At 42.2% G+C, this 16897-nt stretch overlaps 1 protein-coding gene across 1 annotated transcript; it reads right to left on the reverse strand.

Moving 5' to 3' along the window:
* Window positions 1-1798: 1798 nt before the first annotated feature.
* Window positions 1799-14547, reverse strand: RFC3 (replication factor C subunit 3). Its single transcript, XM_075718636.1, has 9 exons — window positions 14461-14547; window positions 13158-13295; window positions 11931-11998; window positions 7929-8026; window positions 6168-6349; window positions 5785-5921; window positions 5556-5654; window positions 4438-4507; window positions 1799-2741 (listed from the first exon to the last, which is right to left on the reverse strand). Exons 1-9 carry the CDS (start codon window positions 14545-14547, stop codon window positions 2550-2552), a joined length of 1071 nt encoding a protein of 356 aa, XP_075574751.1. The 3' UTR covers window positions 1799-2549.
* Between the last annotated feature and the right edge of the window lie 2350 nt (window positions 14548-16897).

Here is a 16897-nt window from a genome sequence, read left to right on the forward strand (position 1 = left end):
TTCCCAAAAAAGCACAACACTTAACTGATCATTACCATAGAATATCTCAAGTTGGAAGGGACCCATAAGGATCAATGAGTCCAACTCCCTGCTCCTCACAGGACTCCCTAAACTAACCCATATGACTAAGAGCACCTTCCGGCTGCTCCTTGAACTCTGACAGGCTTGATGCCATGACCGCTTCCCTGGGGAGCCTGTTACGGATACTAGGGCAAAATTGCCTTAAAAATTACTGTAGAAAGGAAAAATGTGTGCAGAGACTTATGAGATACTGTGCCCATGTGTCAAATTTGTGTGTTCCAGACTGTGGAAGACAAAGAGACAAGAGCAGGATCAGCAGGGGGAAATGCTGGCTTTCGGGAACAGCGATAGCCATTTCCTCTGTCAGCGATCCCTGATCATTATCCTGTTTTTCCATCCTTGACTACTCTTGATTCATCCCAGGTAGAAAATGATAAAAATGAAATTTCCAAGAAGCAGCAGCAAGAACACCTACAGAGAGATTTATGTTGGGGTTTCAGTCGCCTAGACAAAGCTGGTTAGATCTTTTGAAACAAACAGCAAGCTGCTCCTCTGCCTCCTCCGACCGACAAACCTTCAGCCAGCTCCTGCCTCGGCACCAATACTGCCCCTGCACATTTCAACTGTATTTCACAAACCCCTACATACATTCCTCTTCTCCCACCTTAGTTTTTGGGGTTGGTTTTTTTTTTTTTCCCTGGGGCAGAGGGAAGCATTTCATCATCTTTGGGATTCACACATTTGCTTCATCACACATTATACTTAGGGTAGGGAAACGGTAAAGTTTGTTCAGTTTTTCAAAATTAGTAGATAAGACTAGGCTCCTGAAAGAGTGGGCAATTTGTACAGGCAGTAATTATGCCCCCCCTACCATTCTCGTGCTCTTCTTTGTAATGGATTTAAGTACTCATTTCCACTATTGCTGACTAATTTGATGGTTTTCTAGGATCTCTGACAGTCAAGACACTCACACTCTGACAAGCTACCAGTGCTGTGGATTTGGGTGACGAGAGCAGATGGAAGAAAAAAAAAAACAAAAATCCATCTTCCAGACCTTCTCATTTTAAGGAGACCAGTTGAGCATGAAGCAGGCCAGCACCATCTCACTGAGAATGAATCTGAAGGCAAGCTGTGAATTAACACCACACATGGGATGGTCAAGTTCCTGAGAACAGCAGTAACACTACCTCTTTAAGGACTAATGCTGCCTTTTGTACATGGTAAAGGGGATGACAGTTAGCAGTAACTAGTGAGATTGATACTTTATTGGAGGGCCCTAGCTTCCAAAAAACTGCTATTATGCTTAACTAGCTCTGACACAAAAATCCCCAAATACTAAACCCTTCTGTGCTAAAAATAAAAAGAGGGGAGGATGGGAAACAGTATTTAATTCACTTTATCTTTAAATACTATCTAGTAATAGCTTAAATTAGCAGGGTGAAGTAACAAAGGGCATGAATTCAGTCATTTTTAGGGTACCATAGTAGATAGGCCTAACATGTGAAAGACTTGCAGCATAAAGTGGCAGAGATGGTGTCATTCAGGTTTTTTATTTTTTTGTGGGGTTGGGTTTTTTTTCTTTTTGTTGTTTGTGTTTTTTAAACTTCAGCGGTTCCCTTTTGTCTTACAATAGGGGGGTATATCACACCTTCTGAATGGCAGTCTACATCAAAGCAAATGAATGCACATAGTCACAGACAGCGTAAAACACTAATTCAGCATTTCATTTGTTGTTTGTATTTTTCACAATTTATTTTGCCATTTTAAAAATGTCACATACTGTTTTAAGAGGTGAAAGAATATTTCTTAAAAGTAAACCTTACCCTTGATTAAACCACAGTCAAAGGAATAATCTTTACCTGAACTGCATTATGTATGTGGAAAGTGTCAGCCAGAAAGTGGCTTTATATAGGTATAATTCCTTCTAAACAAAACGTTCCATGTGGTCAAACTGATTTACAAGCAACGCTAAAGCATTGTTCATCTGCAGTTTCAAAGCAACGGCTTACAAACAAGAGTCAGAAAATGTTCTGTGTCGGCACACCACAGAAAACAGTGGGGCTAAAACAAAAGCCAGACAAATGGCGAGATATATAAATCAGTAGGCAGAACATACATGCTCAAACTGGAACTTACCACAATGGGGAAAAGACTTTTGCTTACAGCCTTGCCCATGAACAATCAAAAAGCAAGCATGCAGCATCCATGTTCTCTCTTCTTAAGGTCAGCTTACAAATACTGCAAAGCAACTATGATCTTACACATCTTCCAAGACAACTTGTCTTTCTGAAAGTCTAATGTATTTTCTATGGATCTAAAGATGGATTTGTGGCTGTCAAACAATCCATCTGGTTTCTAAACCTGAACAAACATTGTTCTTTAGTTCACTGTGTTTTATATTAATAGCAAAGTAAAATATTTGACTTTGAACTAGACCCACATGCAGTCAAGCATGGACAAGTAGACAATATTTACAACATTACTGGCATCATGACACAACATTCTGTGTATGACTTGGGGCATCAGAGTTAGAACATCATGTCATCTAGTCCATCCTCCATAAACTTCTTGTAAATTGCCATAAACTTTGCTACAAATGCTTCCAGATGATAAATAGCTTTGCTGCCCAATTGCAGGCGGTGTTCATAGAAGGCAGCCATCTGTGCAACTTCTCCTTTCAGTTGTCCATCACAGTTATTTAGAAGTTCTGTCAGGAGGCCCTAAAAGGGGAAAAAACAGGACAGTATTTGAAAAATTATTTATTTTTGTTAAGAGAATAACCTCATTTCTCTGAAAATAGCCAAGTTATGACCAATAGTTCACTCATGAATCCAACAGAAAAGACATTTAAGAATCATTACACCACTTATTTGACAGAACTAGATTAATGGAACCATGTCTTTTCAGAACCTTCTTTCAATATAAATTCCTCATGTGAAAATAGATGTAACCTATTGTGTTCTTAGATGGAAAAAAATCATGTATTGGAACTACTTATACTTTAATAAAGAAAATAAATTAACCTCATCTCCAAATACTATAACCTCTACTGCATGCAGGCACATGGTCCTGGGGAAAGCTTTTACCAAGGCAGCAAGTGTATTAAAATCACTTACTTCCTATCTCAACAGCATCAAGCACAAAGAGAAACAACATTAATAAATAGCAAGGAAAGGGCTTATTTAACTATATTTGTTTATATTTATGTACATATGTATGTGTAGACACACACACAAGATACTTTACAACAATACTTTAGTCATTATAAAAGCCAAAATGCATTATTTTAGATCCAAGATACCAATATAATCATTGCAAATCCATCTCTATTAAAATAGTCAGGATTAAGTGAGAAGTATCTCTAGACCATTCCAAGTTCATGAAAAGGGAGGGGGTAGAGAACATCCACCTCTGGCCTGACGACAACAGTCTTCAAACAGGGCAATGCAGGATCCACTAACTTACCGTAGGAAAGGAAGGTTAAAGAAACATCTAACTACCAAAACTGTCAGAAAACAGAGATCAGTTAACGTGAAAAAAAATTTATTATCTTGTAATTATGTCTGATGGCAAAGTCCACCTAGGGTAAGTTGCAACCATTAGCTTTAATCTTTGTTCTGCTCCAGTTGTCTTCAGCATCCTTTCATCCTGCCTGAAATAAAAACATGCACATCCCATTTGCTTTTTTTCCTCCCAAGATGACTCCTGTCTTCAAAGAGACCTGCTGGCCTAGCATCGTTCAGCAAACCTCTCCACTAGGACACAGCACATATTGAACTTACAACAACAAAACTTTTACAAAAGAAAACAAACCATATCAAAATTAGGCCATAAAATATGTCTATGCTTCAATACAGAAACTGGCCTGAGAAGCCTTCAGAGGGACAAAGCGTGTCCTCCTTTGTTTTTACTCAGCTATGATGTTGCTGCTCTGTGATCACAGAACAAGTTTTAATAACCATTCAACAGCGGTGTGAACAAGGAAGCCTGCAATAAAAATAAACTGGACATTTACATTTTCCAAATTAGAGGAAACAATCTTCCTGTCCCCAAAATCTACACAACCTAAAACCATCATGTCTAAATATATTTAGGCATGAACCTAACTAAACAGTCTAGTATTAATCAACTGAGGATCATGATTAGTGAACACTACAGATCAGTGTTTGTAGGAACAAGGTCTTTAATTACCGCTTCAGAGCGATAACCTGGACCATTTTGGTTAGTCCAGTGGAAAGAAACACAAGAAAAAAGTATCTTTTGGTCACTCATGTCTCTTTGCAAAGGACACAGCCTTCCATCGATATTTAGATAATTTGTGATATTTGGTGTGGTTTTTTGGTTTTTTTAAACTCAAATTGAGACTGTCATAGCGTTAATATTTATAATGCATCAAGAGCTAGATAGCTGAATTACCTTCATTATAATCTCAGGAGGAATGCAGTGTGTCAGGAGTTCATAAAGCCGTCCACGGACCTCTAAAAGCCTGTTGGAAAGACACCACAAAATATCAGAAGTATGTCCCCAAAGCATACTAATGTGTTTTCACTACTTGTGAAATATGCTGCAGGGGACAAAAAGTCAACCCAAGCAAAGGGGTTTTTTTTTTTTTTTGCTTTTTCATTTTGTGTGTTATTTTGAACACAAAAGCATTGCACAAGCCAGTCAGTTGCAATTCAAATGCTACATATCACCTTTTATTCAAAACAGTAAGATAAGTTACACATACTCCAGTTACAATGGTCTCAGTTAATCTAGAAGCTACAAGGCTATTACCATTTGTCTCAGGCTTGTCTCCCTTTAATTCCTCTTCATATCTAAATTATTATTCATGCTTAAGATTAGTGAGAAGACACCAGGAAATTGATTAGAGCCACAAAATTCATTTACGCTAGTTTTCTGTATTCATTGTTTACAAGAGGGGGTAAGATGATTAGGTGGCAGAAGAGTGACAGAGTTATCAATTCTCAACTTCTGATATCAGGAGGTCAGAGACTACAAGCATTTAAATTTAAATACAAGAATTTAAGTGACATCCCATGTAATATATGGAACAGACTAAAAGGATCAGGCTGTCTATATGACAGAGATAGATAAAGGGCTCATCTCCTAATGTCCTTAAAAAAGCGATGATTTCTCATTTTCAGTTCTTTAGCATAATGGACCTTTGTAAAAGACAGTGAAACAGAAGCCTTAAATAAAACAAACAAAAAAAACCAGCAAGTGACCAACACACACACCACCCCCCCAAAAGACAGACAGCACAACATGCAACTAAGCTTCTGTTCAGTTTTAGTTATAAAGCTTCAGCAGAGAAAACAAACAATTGTTTTGGTTCCTGAGGTTCATTCAGCCTCCTCTGGTAATTTTAAAGCTCACTTCCTCTGGCTGCAAAGTACCAGCTCCAGTAGAAATGCCAGAAAATTACATGTAACTAAAGTAAAGATGCCATATTTTTAAATGTAACTTTTTTTTTAGGTTTAAGAATACACCAAAAAGATAATTTATAGCTGCAAGCACGTGCATTCACCTACCTTTGTGGTGTCTGTTGACTGACAATAGCATTTGCAGTTTCTCTCAAATAAACTTCCCAGTCCATCTCAGGAATGTCTTGATCAGCAGTAAAAGGATACCTACATAATAGTATTTTTTTTAAAAAACTACAATCAAAGCAAACTGTCACCTGTTCTAACAAGACCTCAGAAGTAGCTTCATTTATGTGTCTGAGAGTATAATTTACATTAATTTTTAGCAGTGACTTACTGTTGTACTCTGCAGGACTCACACATAAGTAGTGCTTTCCGAAGATTCCTGCCAGATTTCTCTGCAAGCCTTTGAGCCAGTTCCTGGGGAAGAGTCAGGCCTTCTTTCTTACACACACTGGACAGGACATGGCAGATCTAGACAGGAAACAGATAGCAAGGAGTGCGACATGTAGCAAACAGTTTAGAATCTACAGATTCTCCTGTTTCAAACATTTCTGGACGAGGGATGGACCAGTCTTTCATAAGACATGATTGACAAGTCACCCACCACAAAGAAAAACTAGTTCACTTTGCAGAATTAAAATATTTCTTAAGTCCACAGCAAGAACTTATTTGGTAAGAAGTTTTAAATAACTTGGTTTTGCTTCTGTTTCAACATACATCTTCAATGCTGGGAGCAGGCACTCGTACAGCCAGGCATCTGCTTTGAATAGGTCCTATAATTTTTGACATGGAGTTGCAGCACAGGATCAACCTGCAGGTCGCCATGTACTTCTCCATTGTTCTCCGCAAAGCATGCTGAGCATCTTTAGTGAGTTTGTCAACTTCTGTTAACAGCACCACTGAAAAAGGATTAAAAATAGCGGGTTTGTTTGTTAATATCAAATCTTTCTAAGAAAATGAGTACTTTGTCAAATGATAATACCAAAATAAGTGATACAAGCAGAAAAAGACAGCATGGCTCCACAGGGAGTAAAATAAAGATTAAGACAACCTGTATGCTTTTTTGACTGTATAATCTTCTGCTCCTTCACACCCTATATTCATGTCCTAGAATGTCAGTTTCTTCAGAGCAGGGCCTGCAACACTGCAATGCCAAGAAATAATCCAGGTAGGTGTAGAAGCCTTACTTTGATAATTAGTATAGTAACTTTTTAAAGGAATTTTAAAGTAAGAAATGCAAAAGAATTTATGGCATAAGGACATATCAAAAAGCAAAAATTTCTTGAAGACTCCCCTCAATACATTTTATATTTAAAAGCCAATATCTTAGCTTAACAAAGTAGTAGAAAACTGCCTTGTTATTGTAGCTGCAGTGCCTTTCCGTGGTCTTTTAAAGAGGAAAAAAAAAAAAAAAAAAAAAAAAAAAAAGAGAGAGAGAAGTGTATGTCAAAAATGCTTCAGAACAACCAGGAGACACCTAATATGAAGCAGCTAACCTGACCAGCTACCTTCTGCAAGTTCCTCCATAGGCAACTCACAGATGGCTCATTTCAGTACTCTGAATGGTCCAGTGTGAACAGCCTGGAGGAACAAGTCGGCCCATTACTCTTCTCACATTTCTCTTCTGGTTATATATGCAGCCTAAGGAGACCAGCCAGCTTACCAGATACTTTGAGGTGCGTGGTATGACTGCAGCTGTAAGGATATATGCACCAATAACTGGTAAAGCCAATCAGTGTCTAGCAGCTTAGGTGAAATACAGTATTTCCTGAGAACAGTGAGGAAAATGAGACAGACTACTAAATCCATGATCATTTTCAACTGCTCCACTCTACCTGTCAAGATTTCCTCTCTCCTTCAATCTCTTGTTATATAGTTCTGATTTTGCTTTCAATTTAGTCATGGCGAGGAAAAATAAGCCACTTGTAGCAACAGGTGTCTTGGAAAACTCAATGAAAGCCTTCTTCATTTCCTTACCCAGTGTACTTCTGTACACTATGGATAAAACACTTCTAAACTTTCTGCCTAAGATAGCTCAGCCCCCAAAATGCTACAAATAAGCGGCTAACACCTAACTTACACAGCACCGTTTGCCGTAAGGTTATCCTGCCCCTCAACTCAGTATTAAGCCTCAATAGCTCATAACTCAACTACTACTGTAGACCATTAAACTAAGTTACAGTGCATCTCAATGGTAGGCTTAGGAAAAAGACAGTAGGAATCCCAGCTCCCTCTGCTCAGGCACAGTCATTTAACTACACCCTGTCTTCCTAAGAAACCAACACAGGAGAACCTCATACTGAGTATTTAACCACTCAAGATATTTCCACAGTGAAAGAAAAATGGGAGGTTGTTTAATTTGGAAAAGGTTCATGTGTGCCCTCATGCAATATACAGGTACAAACAAGACAGTCAGCTGAAATCTCTGAAAAACACGTTTAAAAAGCACTTTGACTGGTTTTAACTGGTTTTACTCACCTTTAAAATCTCGTTGAGTACTTGTCTCAAGCTGTTGGGATTGTGCTACTGTCTTCAAGAGTTCCTGAATTACTACACGGTCATTGTTTCCTGCATCACTGTACCAGGAGTTTGAATAAAACTTGTTTTAATTAAAACAACTTTACACTGCATATAAAATACATCCTCCTAAGCAGCCCCTTGGTCAACTGACTAAGCAAGAATGCCAAAAGAATTCAGAAGCTGTTGAGGTCAGAATTAAGCTCAACACACATACTTTGTTGAAAGTTACCTTCCCAATACTAAAAACAACCCAAAGCTTACACAGGCAAAGCTGGATTAGTAGTACTGTATTGGAAAGTAGTGAAACCATTGTAAAATGTTTTATTAACTCTTTAAATTAGACATTATTTTTCTGGTATGAGACATCTAAACTTTGGTTACTTGTGATTTGGGCAAAGATGTGCAATGTGAACATTTTTACCCATAATGGGAAGAAAAATTGTCTAACCATATAACAGGATGCCTGACTGAAAGGACTGATGTAAATGCATAGGGTTTTTTCCCCTGAAAATTAGAATCATAGAATCGTTTAGGTTGGAAAAGACCTTTAAGATCATCCAGTCCAACCATTAACCTACACTACCAAGTCCACTCTAAATCAATCAAGGGTAGACTAGACTAAACCATGTCCCGAAGTGCCACATCTACCCATACATCTAGATGTCATGCTAGAAACAACCTATATGCTTAACAAACTTGAATGGCAGACACAGGGAAGTTAAAGAGTTACTAGTAAAAGGCTGATATTCAGATACTACTACAGCACAGATGGATAACTTTTTTCCTCTTAGAAGGCAGAAAACGTGGGGAAATACTAGATTTCCTTCCTGCCTCTTCTCCTTACTATCCCTCAGAGTAGCACTGCACAGCTTTCTCAGTCCCCAGGTTAGTAGCTCAGCTAGCTTGACTCAGATTTGACAACCACTGGGGACCGACTTGCAAGCTAGATTACTGAAAAAGCAAAGAAAAAGAAGGGAAAACCCCCACACTCTTTAGCAGCCCCAGACCACTGCCTTCATAGAGGCAGCAGTAGCTCTGCAATATTTCACTGGCAAGCAAATGAAAAAGGCATTTGTCTGTCATGTTCTAGTCACCACTCAACCAGGCTGTCCTGGTTTCGGCTGGGATAGAGTTAATTTTCTTCCTAGCAGCAGGCATAGTGCTGTGTTTTGGATTTAGTAGGAGAAGAATGTTGATAACACGCTGATGTTTTTAGTTGTTGCTGAGTACTGCTTATGCTAGTCAAGGACTTTTTCAGCTTCCCATGCTCTGCCAGGCGCACAAGAAACTGGGAGGGGGCACAGCCAGAATAGTTGATCCAAACTGACCAAAGGGCTATTCCATACCATATGACGTCATGCTCAGTATATAAACTGGGGGGGGTTGGCCGGGGAGCAGCGACCGCTGCTCGGGAACTGTCTGGGTATCGGTTGTCGGGTGGTGAGCAATTGCATTGTGCATCACTTGCTTTGTATATTATTATTACTGTTATTATTATTATATTGTTGTTATTATTATTTTACTTTATTTTATTTTAATTATTAAACTATTCTTATCTCAACCCAGGAGTGTTTCTCACTCTTACTCCTCCGATTCTCTCCCCCATCCCATCGGGGTAGGGGGAGTGAGCGAGCGGCTGCGTGGTACTGAGTTGCTGGCTGGGACTAAACCACGACAGTCCTTTTTGGACACAGGGAAGTTAAAGAGTTACTAGTAAAAGGCTGATATTCAGATACTACTACAGCACAGATGGATAACTTTTTTCCTCTTAGAAGGCAGAAAACGTGGGGAAATACTAGATTTCCTTCCTGCCTCTTCTCCTTACTATCCCTCAGAGTAGCACTGCACAGCTTTCTCAGTCCCCAGGTTAGTAGCTCAGCTAGCTTGACTCAGATTTGACAACCACTGGGGACCGACTTGCAAGCTAGATTACTGAAAAAGCAAAGAAAAAGAAGGGAAAACCCCCACACTCTTTAGCAGCCCCAGACCACTGCCTTCATAGAGGCAGCAGTAGCTCTGCAATATTTCACTGGCAAGCAAATGAAAAAGGCATTTGTCTGTCATGTTCTAGTCACCACTCAACCAGGCCTTCCCCATTCTTGCCAGGGAGAAGGCAGCAGAATGTACAGAAGCGCATTAGCTCAGCAGCTCACAATCTGCTGAATAGGCTATGCAGACTTTGACTGCAGAGATCTGTCCTTCAGCAAGGGAGCAGACTTGTGATTACAGTGCAAAAGGACAAAAAGCAAAACAAAACAAGCTGGTTCTACTTAGGAGCTAGGCCAGTTTTCAGAAATGGAAAGTGATTAATAGTTTCCTAACATTTAAAGTTAAATTATTCTCTGCAGTAACAGAGAACCCAGAGTTATAACTTCATGGTGAAAGATTATCCTTGATATTATATGACGACACCAAACATTCCAAGAAAACAGTGAACAAAGGCAGTTACCACACAAACATTTAATTTTTATTGTTCCTTATTCTTTCATTACCCACTTACTCAGGAGAACCCATTTTAAAGCATCTACCAAAGTTAGTCAAGTCACCAGCAGACAACACTTTGGAATACAGACAATATCCTGCTTTTGGAGTAAGAACAACAGCTCTATCTAATAAAGTCCCATAATAAATTCAATGTCTGCAGAGTCCTTCCCAGAAGTTAATTTCCTTTCCCTGTTAGCCATTTATCATGTTCCATGTTACTCAAGGTGCACAACATGATTTCACAGCATTATAATTTAACCAAACTTCACAGACCATACAGGTTCACTGTCTGGTCAGACCTAAACATGACAATTGCTTGATCACTTAAAGCCTATGAATCAATATATTAATTCTTAATCAAAATTCAGCACTACTATTATACACAATAATCAATACAGCAGTTCTACACCTTCAGGATTTTTTATATTTAAAGTAAAGTACAATTATTTCATGTGTTTCAAGCTAGAAGTACTCTATGGAGAGTAACAGAAAAAGTATTAGTAGTATTAGGTTATCAGAGCAGAAGACTGAATGGTCAGATATTTTATATCACCAAAATGACATATTCAAACAGCTAATTACCAATAAAAGTCTCAGCTTTAATTATTTGGGTCTGTATTAGAATACCAGCAGATATTCACTAATCGATACACAGCGATTAGCAGCAAAACAAGCTTTTAAAGGACATCTGGTATCCGAGAATAGCTTCTAAAATGCAGAGCAACGTGAGAAAAGGTTTAGCCATTAAGCACAAAGCTAAAAAGCTACTTCAGGATACACATTGTCTTAAAATGCAACCCAGACAACAAAGCCAACATAACCAAAGCCTCCCAGTGCACAATGACATTTACTCTTGTGATTTAAAGCAACATTAAAGGGTTTCAGGTAAATACAAGTATTTACTTTGGGTCAGTGAACTATCACCAGCAATTTCACAACTGTCAAAGACGACAGACAGTACAGCTTCTATCATTTAAATCAACATCTGACCTCACTCATGACAGGATTCCCAGTATTTTGTGGTGGTATTCTTTTCCATGCTCTAAACTCTTTGTCTTAAGAGTTACTGGGTAAACCTGGCTTACTTTCAGATCACTTCATTTTTGTATTTGTGAGAAAACTAACAATATGGGGGTGTTGGTTCCAATAAAAGTTCTCAATTTCAACTTAAATGGTTAAATCTATGAATCCAGAATTGTTTCTGTTACCCAGACCTCAACATCGGAACACTTATGTGGCTAGTTAAGCAGAACATTACTGTCTTTAGTACACAGCAATCCAAATTTTTGTTCATTTAGAGCTGTTCAATTAAAAATCCTCTCCCTGCTCCCATTTGCAGTCCAAACCCATAAGCCATTATCTAATTTGCTCAGGCAATAAATCAGGCAATCAGGCCCTTATACACCCAGGTTGAAACCACTTGCAATATGACCAGCGGCTTATTTTTGAAGTGGGACATTATTACTGTATGCTTACCTTGGGTTAACTTCAAGGTGATAATTACTTGCAATGGTGCTAATTTCAATTTTCTTTTTAGAAGGTGCCTATGTAGGAAGTAAGGATATTAAATTTCAGAAAGAGTGTCCTAAAAATCTGATGCAAAAATTTATCTTACAGATTACAACTGGCTAGGTCAGAGGCAATCCAAAAGTCTCAGATATCAAAGAACTGCTGAGACACTAGACTTATGCACCTCCTAACCCCCAACGCCACCTCCAAAGGAGGAGTACTGACACATCACCCAGCCTGTAAAATAATAACAGTAATGATTATTATAGCAACACATAGTACATATTACTGCATACTCCAGTTATTGAGTTTTGTAACAAGAAATCTTATTATTGGAATCAGCTGTTCAAACTGATACTTTGTACCTCCAAGAAAAGTTTTGTAGGGAAAACCTCTGAACAAGCCTGAAGAAGCTGTTTACTTCTCTTGGCAAAGGATTTCAAGTCTATACTTTGTTTAAAGAAAACACTAGAACTTAAATCACCACTGAATCTGGGACTGAACAGTTAAATATATCCTATATTTCTATCATCCAGTCCAAACATTACATTTCTTCCACTATTCAGAATTAAAAAGCAAGCATTAAATAACCTACTTATCAATAAAGCTTGAAAACCTCTTGCCGGTTAAGCCTTCCATAACAAGGATTTTGAATGGATAATACAACCTTTTAATAATAAATAATTACAGATAGAATTTAAATTGGGTTGTGGGTAGGTGGTTTTTTTTTTGCTAATGCTGAAATTATCACTATGGGAATGAGAAAACAAGTTAAAACTTACATATATGCAAAAAGTAATGCTAATAATTTTAAAAATAAGTTATTTTTACAGACAAATGAAATGCTATACATTTAATTGAGAGTTAGTCTATTACAACACATGCTATTGTCCAAACAGACCCATAAAAAAACCCCAAACCACTAAATAAACCCCAACAAACAACCAGCCACAGAAAACAACAAACCCCACATCCTCCCACCTATGAAGACCTAAGGAACAAGAACATCTGGCAAAAGTATTTGTTCATGTAACCAAACTAGTCTGATTAATTACATAAAAGAGCTTGAAGATACCAAGTGCAAAAAAATTTATTTTCAAAACTCAAATAAATATGAAGGCCTCACAACAGAAATATGTCAGTATATAAACATCCACATTACTTCGCAGCAGGTGAGATTTTTTTTTTTTTTACCGTTATACTCTGATGCTCAATCCTCAGTTTTTCCACTCCTGCACCATATAATTCCCTTAATAAACACATTATTCTTGTCTTTTTTCCAGCTCCTGATGGTCCATACACCAACAGATGAGGAAAGTCACCACACTGAACCTGAACACAAAGCAACACGATTAGTTAGCTACAACATTTTCCTTATAGGAGAATATTCATCCTTCCATTCTCACCCAAGTTTACATAGAACGACTTTTCCAGCTCAGTCACAACATAGTACCTAGAATTAGAACTGCTGAATTGCTTTCCCGCAGCAATATTTCCTATAGAACATCAGATTTTTCTGAAGACCATATGTAACTCATTTAACTCCAAACACCTCACCCATAAAAAAAAAACACCCAAGCCCAAAACCCAACAACAACAACCCTCCCCCAAGCCCAAAACCCAACAAAAAAACTAGTCACCCCAGCGTTTACATGCTTTCCAGGGTTTCTAGAGTGACAGCTGCAATAAACACAAAATAAAAAGGATTAAAACAAAGTTTAAAGCAGTTATACACACAGAGAATTATGTGTGTGTATATATATGCATATATATAATTGCTTTGTTGTTTCAGTTGCAAGCCTTGAATCTGAGCAAGCGAGTAATAGATAGCCTGTATTTAAATTAAGTTAGGAGTTTGTTTCTTGAAAAGCTAAAAAGCGTGACCTGGAGAACATCTGACCAAACCCCACAGTCAGAATTTACATTAGTGAGATATAACAGTCATAGAGAAATGCTGAGATAGTGAATTAATCCAGCGGTCTAGTGAAGAGAAGCCAAAACCTCTGGCAGGGGAAGCAGTCCTTTAACATCCGAGCAATTACCTAGTCCTGACTTTTACTCCCAGCTGCTCACCTTAAAAACTTCAGCTAACTTTAAGTGAACAAGGTAAGCCCTATTCTCAGAGATAGCCATCATTCTCAGCTAAAACCAGCAGGAAGCACGGATGCACATCACTCCCGAAGAAGCCAAGCCACCCATTTCTTCGCAGCCTTTTCCTTAGCGTAAAGGCCGTGCTCCCGAGCGGGGCACGATGCCAGCGGACCGCCTTCCCACCGGCGGCGCCCAGCAGAGAAGCCCCTCCGAAGGCTAGGGCCCGCGCCGAGGGAAAGCTCCCAACCCCCGCCCTCCAGGCCCGCAGACGCAGCTTACGGGCCGCGGCATCCCCACTCCTGCGGGGGAGGAGAGGGGCCCGGTGGCGGGCTCGCCTCAGGCGGGCCCACGGCTCCCCGAGAGAACTCCCCTGGAGGCCGCACGGCCGGCCCGGGCGCCCCCTCACCAGGTTGCGGAGCTGCGCGGCCTGCTCGCGGTGGTAGTCCAGCCTGCCGAGGGAGCCGGGCCGGTACTTGTCCGCCCACAGGCTCATGGTGGTTGAAAACCGCGCGCCGCCCGCCACAGCCCCAGCGCCCGCGCAGCCCCGCCTCGCAGCGGCGGGAAGGCCGGCCGGTACGGCGGCCGCCGAGGGACAAGGTTCAGTAGCGTCCGCGGAGCGAGCGGAAGCGCGTTGCTGCCCCGCCCCACGGCTCCCCGGGAGAGCCCCGGCGGTCGCGCCTCCGCCCGACCCGGCCGTGGGGGGGCCTCGCCGCCGCCCGCTCAGTCCCCCGCCCCGCCAGCTTTTCCCCCCGCCTTCCCAAACTACAGTTTTTCCCTCCGTGCCCGGGCAGCTTTTGCGTGTGACGCTGCAAAGCTCGTTTTCGTGCTGCCGGGGGCAGCAAGCGCCGCAGCACGCAGTTGCGCCGGGCGCTGGCGGGGTCTTCCGCTCTTGTGCGTGTGCGGGGCGGGTGTGTGCCCGTCGGGGAACCCGGCAGTGGCCCGGAGCGTGCAGCCAGCAGGGCCCGGCAACGCTGCTGCCCACTTACGGGCTATTTGTGACAAACTCACTATTTTTGCTAATCTTAATCCTTTTTTGGGTTTTTTTTTTTTTTTACAAGTCATACGCAGATACTTCATGTGAGCGGTGGTGGTGGCAGGGGCAGGCTGGCGAAGGCATGTGAGCGGGGCGGGCAGGCCTCCCGCAGTGGAGGCGGGAGAAGGCCCGAAGGCCTGAAGGCCTCCCGCGGTGGAGGCAGGAGAAGGCCCGAAGGCCTCCCATGGTGGAGGCAGGAGAAGGCCCGAAGGCCTGAAAGCCTCCCGTGGCGGAGGCGGGAGAAGGCCCGAAGACCTCCCGCGGTGGAGGTGGGAGAAGGCCTGAAGGCCTCCGGCGGCGGGAGAAAGCCTGAAGGCCTCCCACGGCGGAGGCGGGAGAAGGCCCAAAGGCCTGAAGGCCTCCCGCGGCGGAGGCGGCGGGAGAAGGCCCAAAGGCCTCCCGCAGTGGAGGCGGCGGGAGAAGGCCCGAAGGCCTCCTGCGGCGGGAGAAGGCCCGAAGGTCTCCCGCGGCGGAGGCGGGAGAAGGCCTGAAGGCCTCCCGCGGCGGAGGTGGTGGGAGAAGGCCCAAAGGCCTCCCGTGGTGGAGGTGGGAGAAGGCCAGAAGGCCTCCCGCGGTGAGGTGGGAGAAGGCCCGAAGGCCTGAAGGCCTCCCACGGTGGAGGCAGGAGAAGGCCCGAAGGCCTGAAGGCCTCCCGTGGCGGAGGCGGGAGAAGGCCCGAAGGCCTCCCGTGGTGGAGGTGGCGGGAGAAGGCCCGAAGGCCTGAAGGTCTCCCGTGGCGGAGGCGGCGGGAGGCACATTAGGCGAGGGAGGTGGGAGCCGAGGTGAGCTCCGGTAGGGATGGCCCAGCACCTGGGCAGCCAGCCGCCACAGGGTGAGCCAGCGGGGACGGAATCGGCAAAGGGGCTGACAGAAAAGAGCCCTTCAGGCACACATGGCCTGCCCACCCTGCCTGTGACCACGTTCCTCAGCCAGCATTTGGCCTCTTGACCTCTACAGATGGCCAGCAAAAAGAGGCCGGTTTTCTGTATCAGGGGAACATATGGTCCTTAGGTTCATTGTCTTAGTGTCTTCCTGGATGCACGGCCTCGTTATGAATCAATGGGTTGCCCATAATCTGCGTAGCACACTGAATTCGCAGGCTCCAGCTATGTGTGTGGCTTTATACAATACAGAATTATATACAGCATATGTATATAATAGAGAAATTCTCATTTTGATTCTTCATGTAATAGCCCTAATAAATGATGCATCATGTACAAATACTGTTTGAAAGTAGAATTTCATAGAATCACAGAATCGTAGAATTGTTTAGGTTGGAAAAGACCTTTAAGATCGTCCAGTCCAACCATTAACCTACACTACCAAGTCCACACTAAACCAGTCAAGGGTAGACTAGAATAAACCATGTCCCGAAGTGCCACATCTACCCATTTTTTGAACACTTCCAGGGATGGTGACTCCACCACCTCTCTGGGCAGCCTGTTCCAATTCTTGACCACCCTTTCCGTAAAGAAATTTTTCCTAATTTCCAACCTAAACCTCCCCTGGCGCAGCTTAAGCCCATTTCCTCTCGTCGTATCGCTAACTACATGGGAGAAGAGACCAACACCCACCTCACTACAACCTCCTTTCAGGTAGTTGTAGAGAGTGATAAGGTCTCCCCTCAGCCTCCTCTTCTCCAGGCTGAACAACCCCAGTTCCCTCAGCTGCTCCTCATAAGGCCTGTGCTCCAGATCCTTCATCAGCCTTGTTGCCCTTCTCTGAACACGCTCCAGCACCTCAGTGTCTTTCTTGTAGTGAGGGGCCCAAAACTGGACACAGTATTCCAGGTGCGGCCTCACCATTGCCG

This window comes from Pelecanus crispus, chromosome 1, assembly GCF_030463565.1.
Source record: "Pelecanus crispus isolate bPelCri1 chromosome 1, bPelCri1.pri, whole genome shotgun sequence".
NCBI classification, from domain to species: domain Eukaryota; kingdom Metazoa; phylum Chordata; class Aves; order Pelecaniformes; family Pelecanidae; genus Pelecanus; species Pelecanus crispus.

Bases quoted from the DNA above. Each gene is read 5' to 3' on its own strand.
- RFC3 (XM_075718636.1), bottom strand. From the start codon at position 14,547: ATGAGCCTGTGGGCGGACAAGTACCGGCCCGGCTCCCTCGGCAGGCTG. The intron at 11,999-13,157 runs GTAAAAAAAAAA...CTTCCTACATAG, and splicing joins TTGAGCATCAGAGTATAACG to GCACCTTCTAAAAAGAAAAT. The intron at 4,508-5,555 runs GTAGGTGAATGC...TCTTTCCAACAG, and splicing joins AGTCAACAGACACCACAAAG to GCTTTTAGAGGTCCGTGGAC.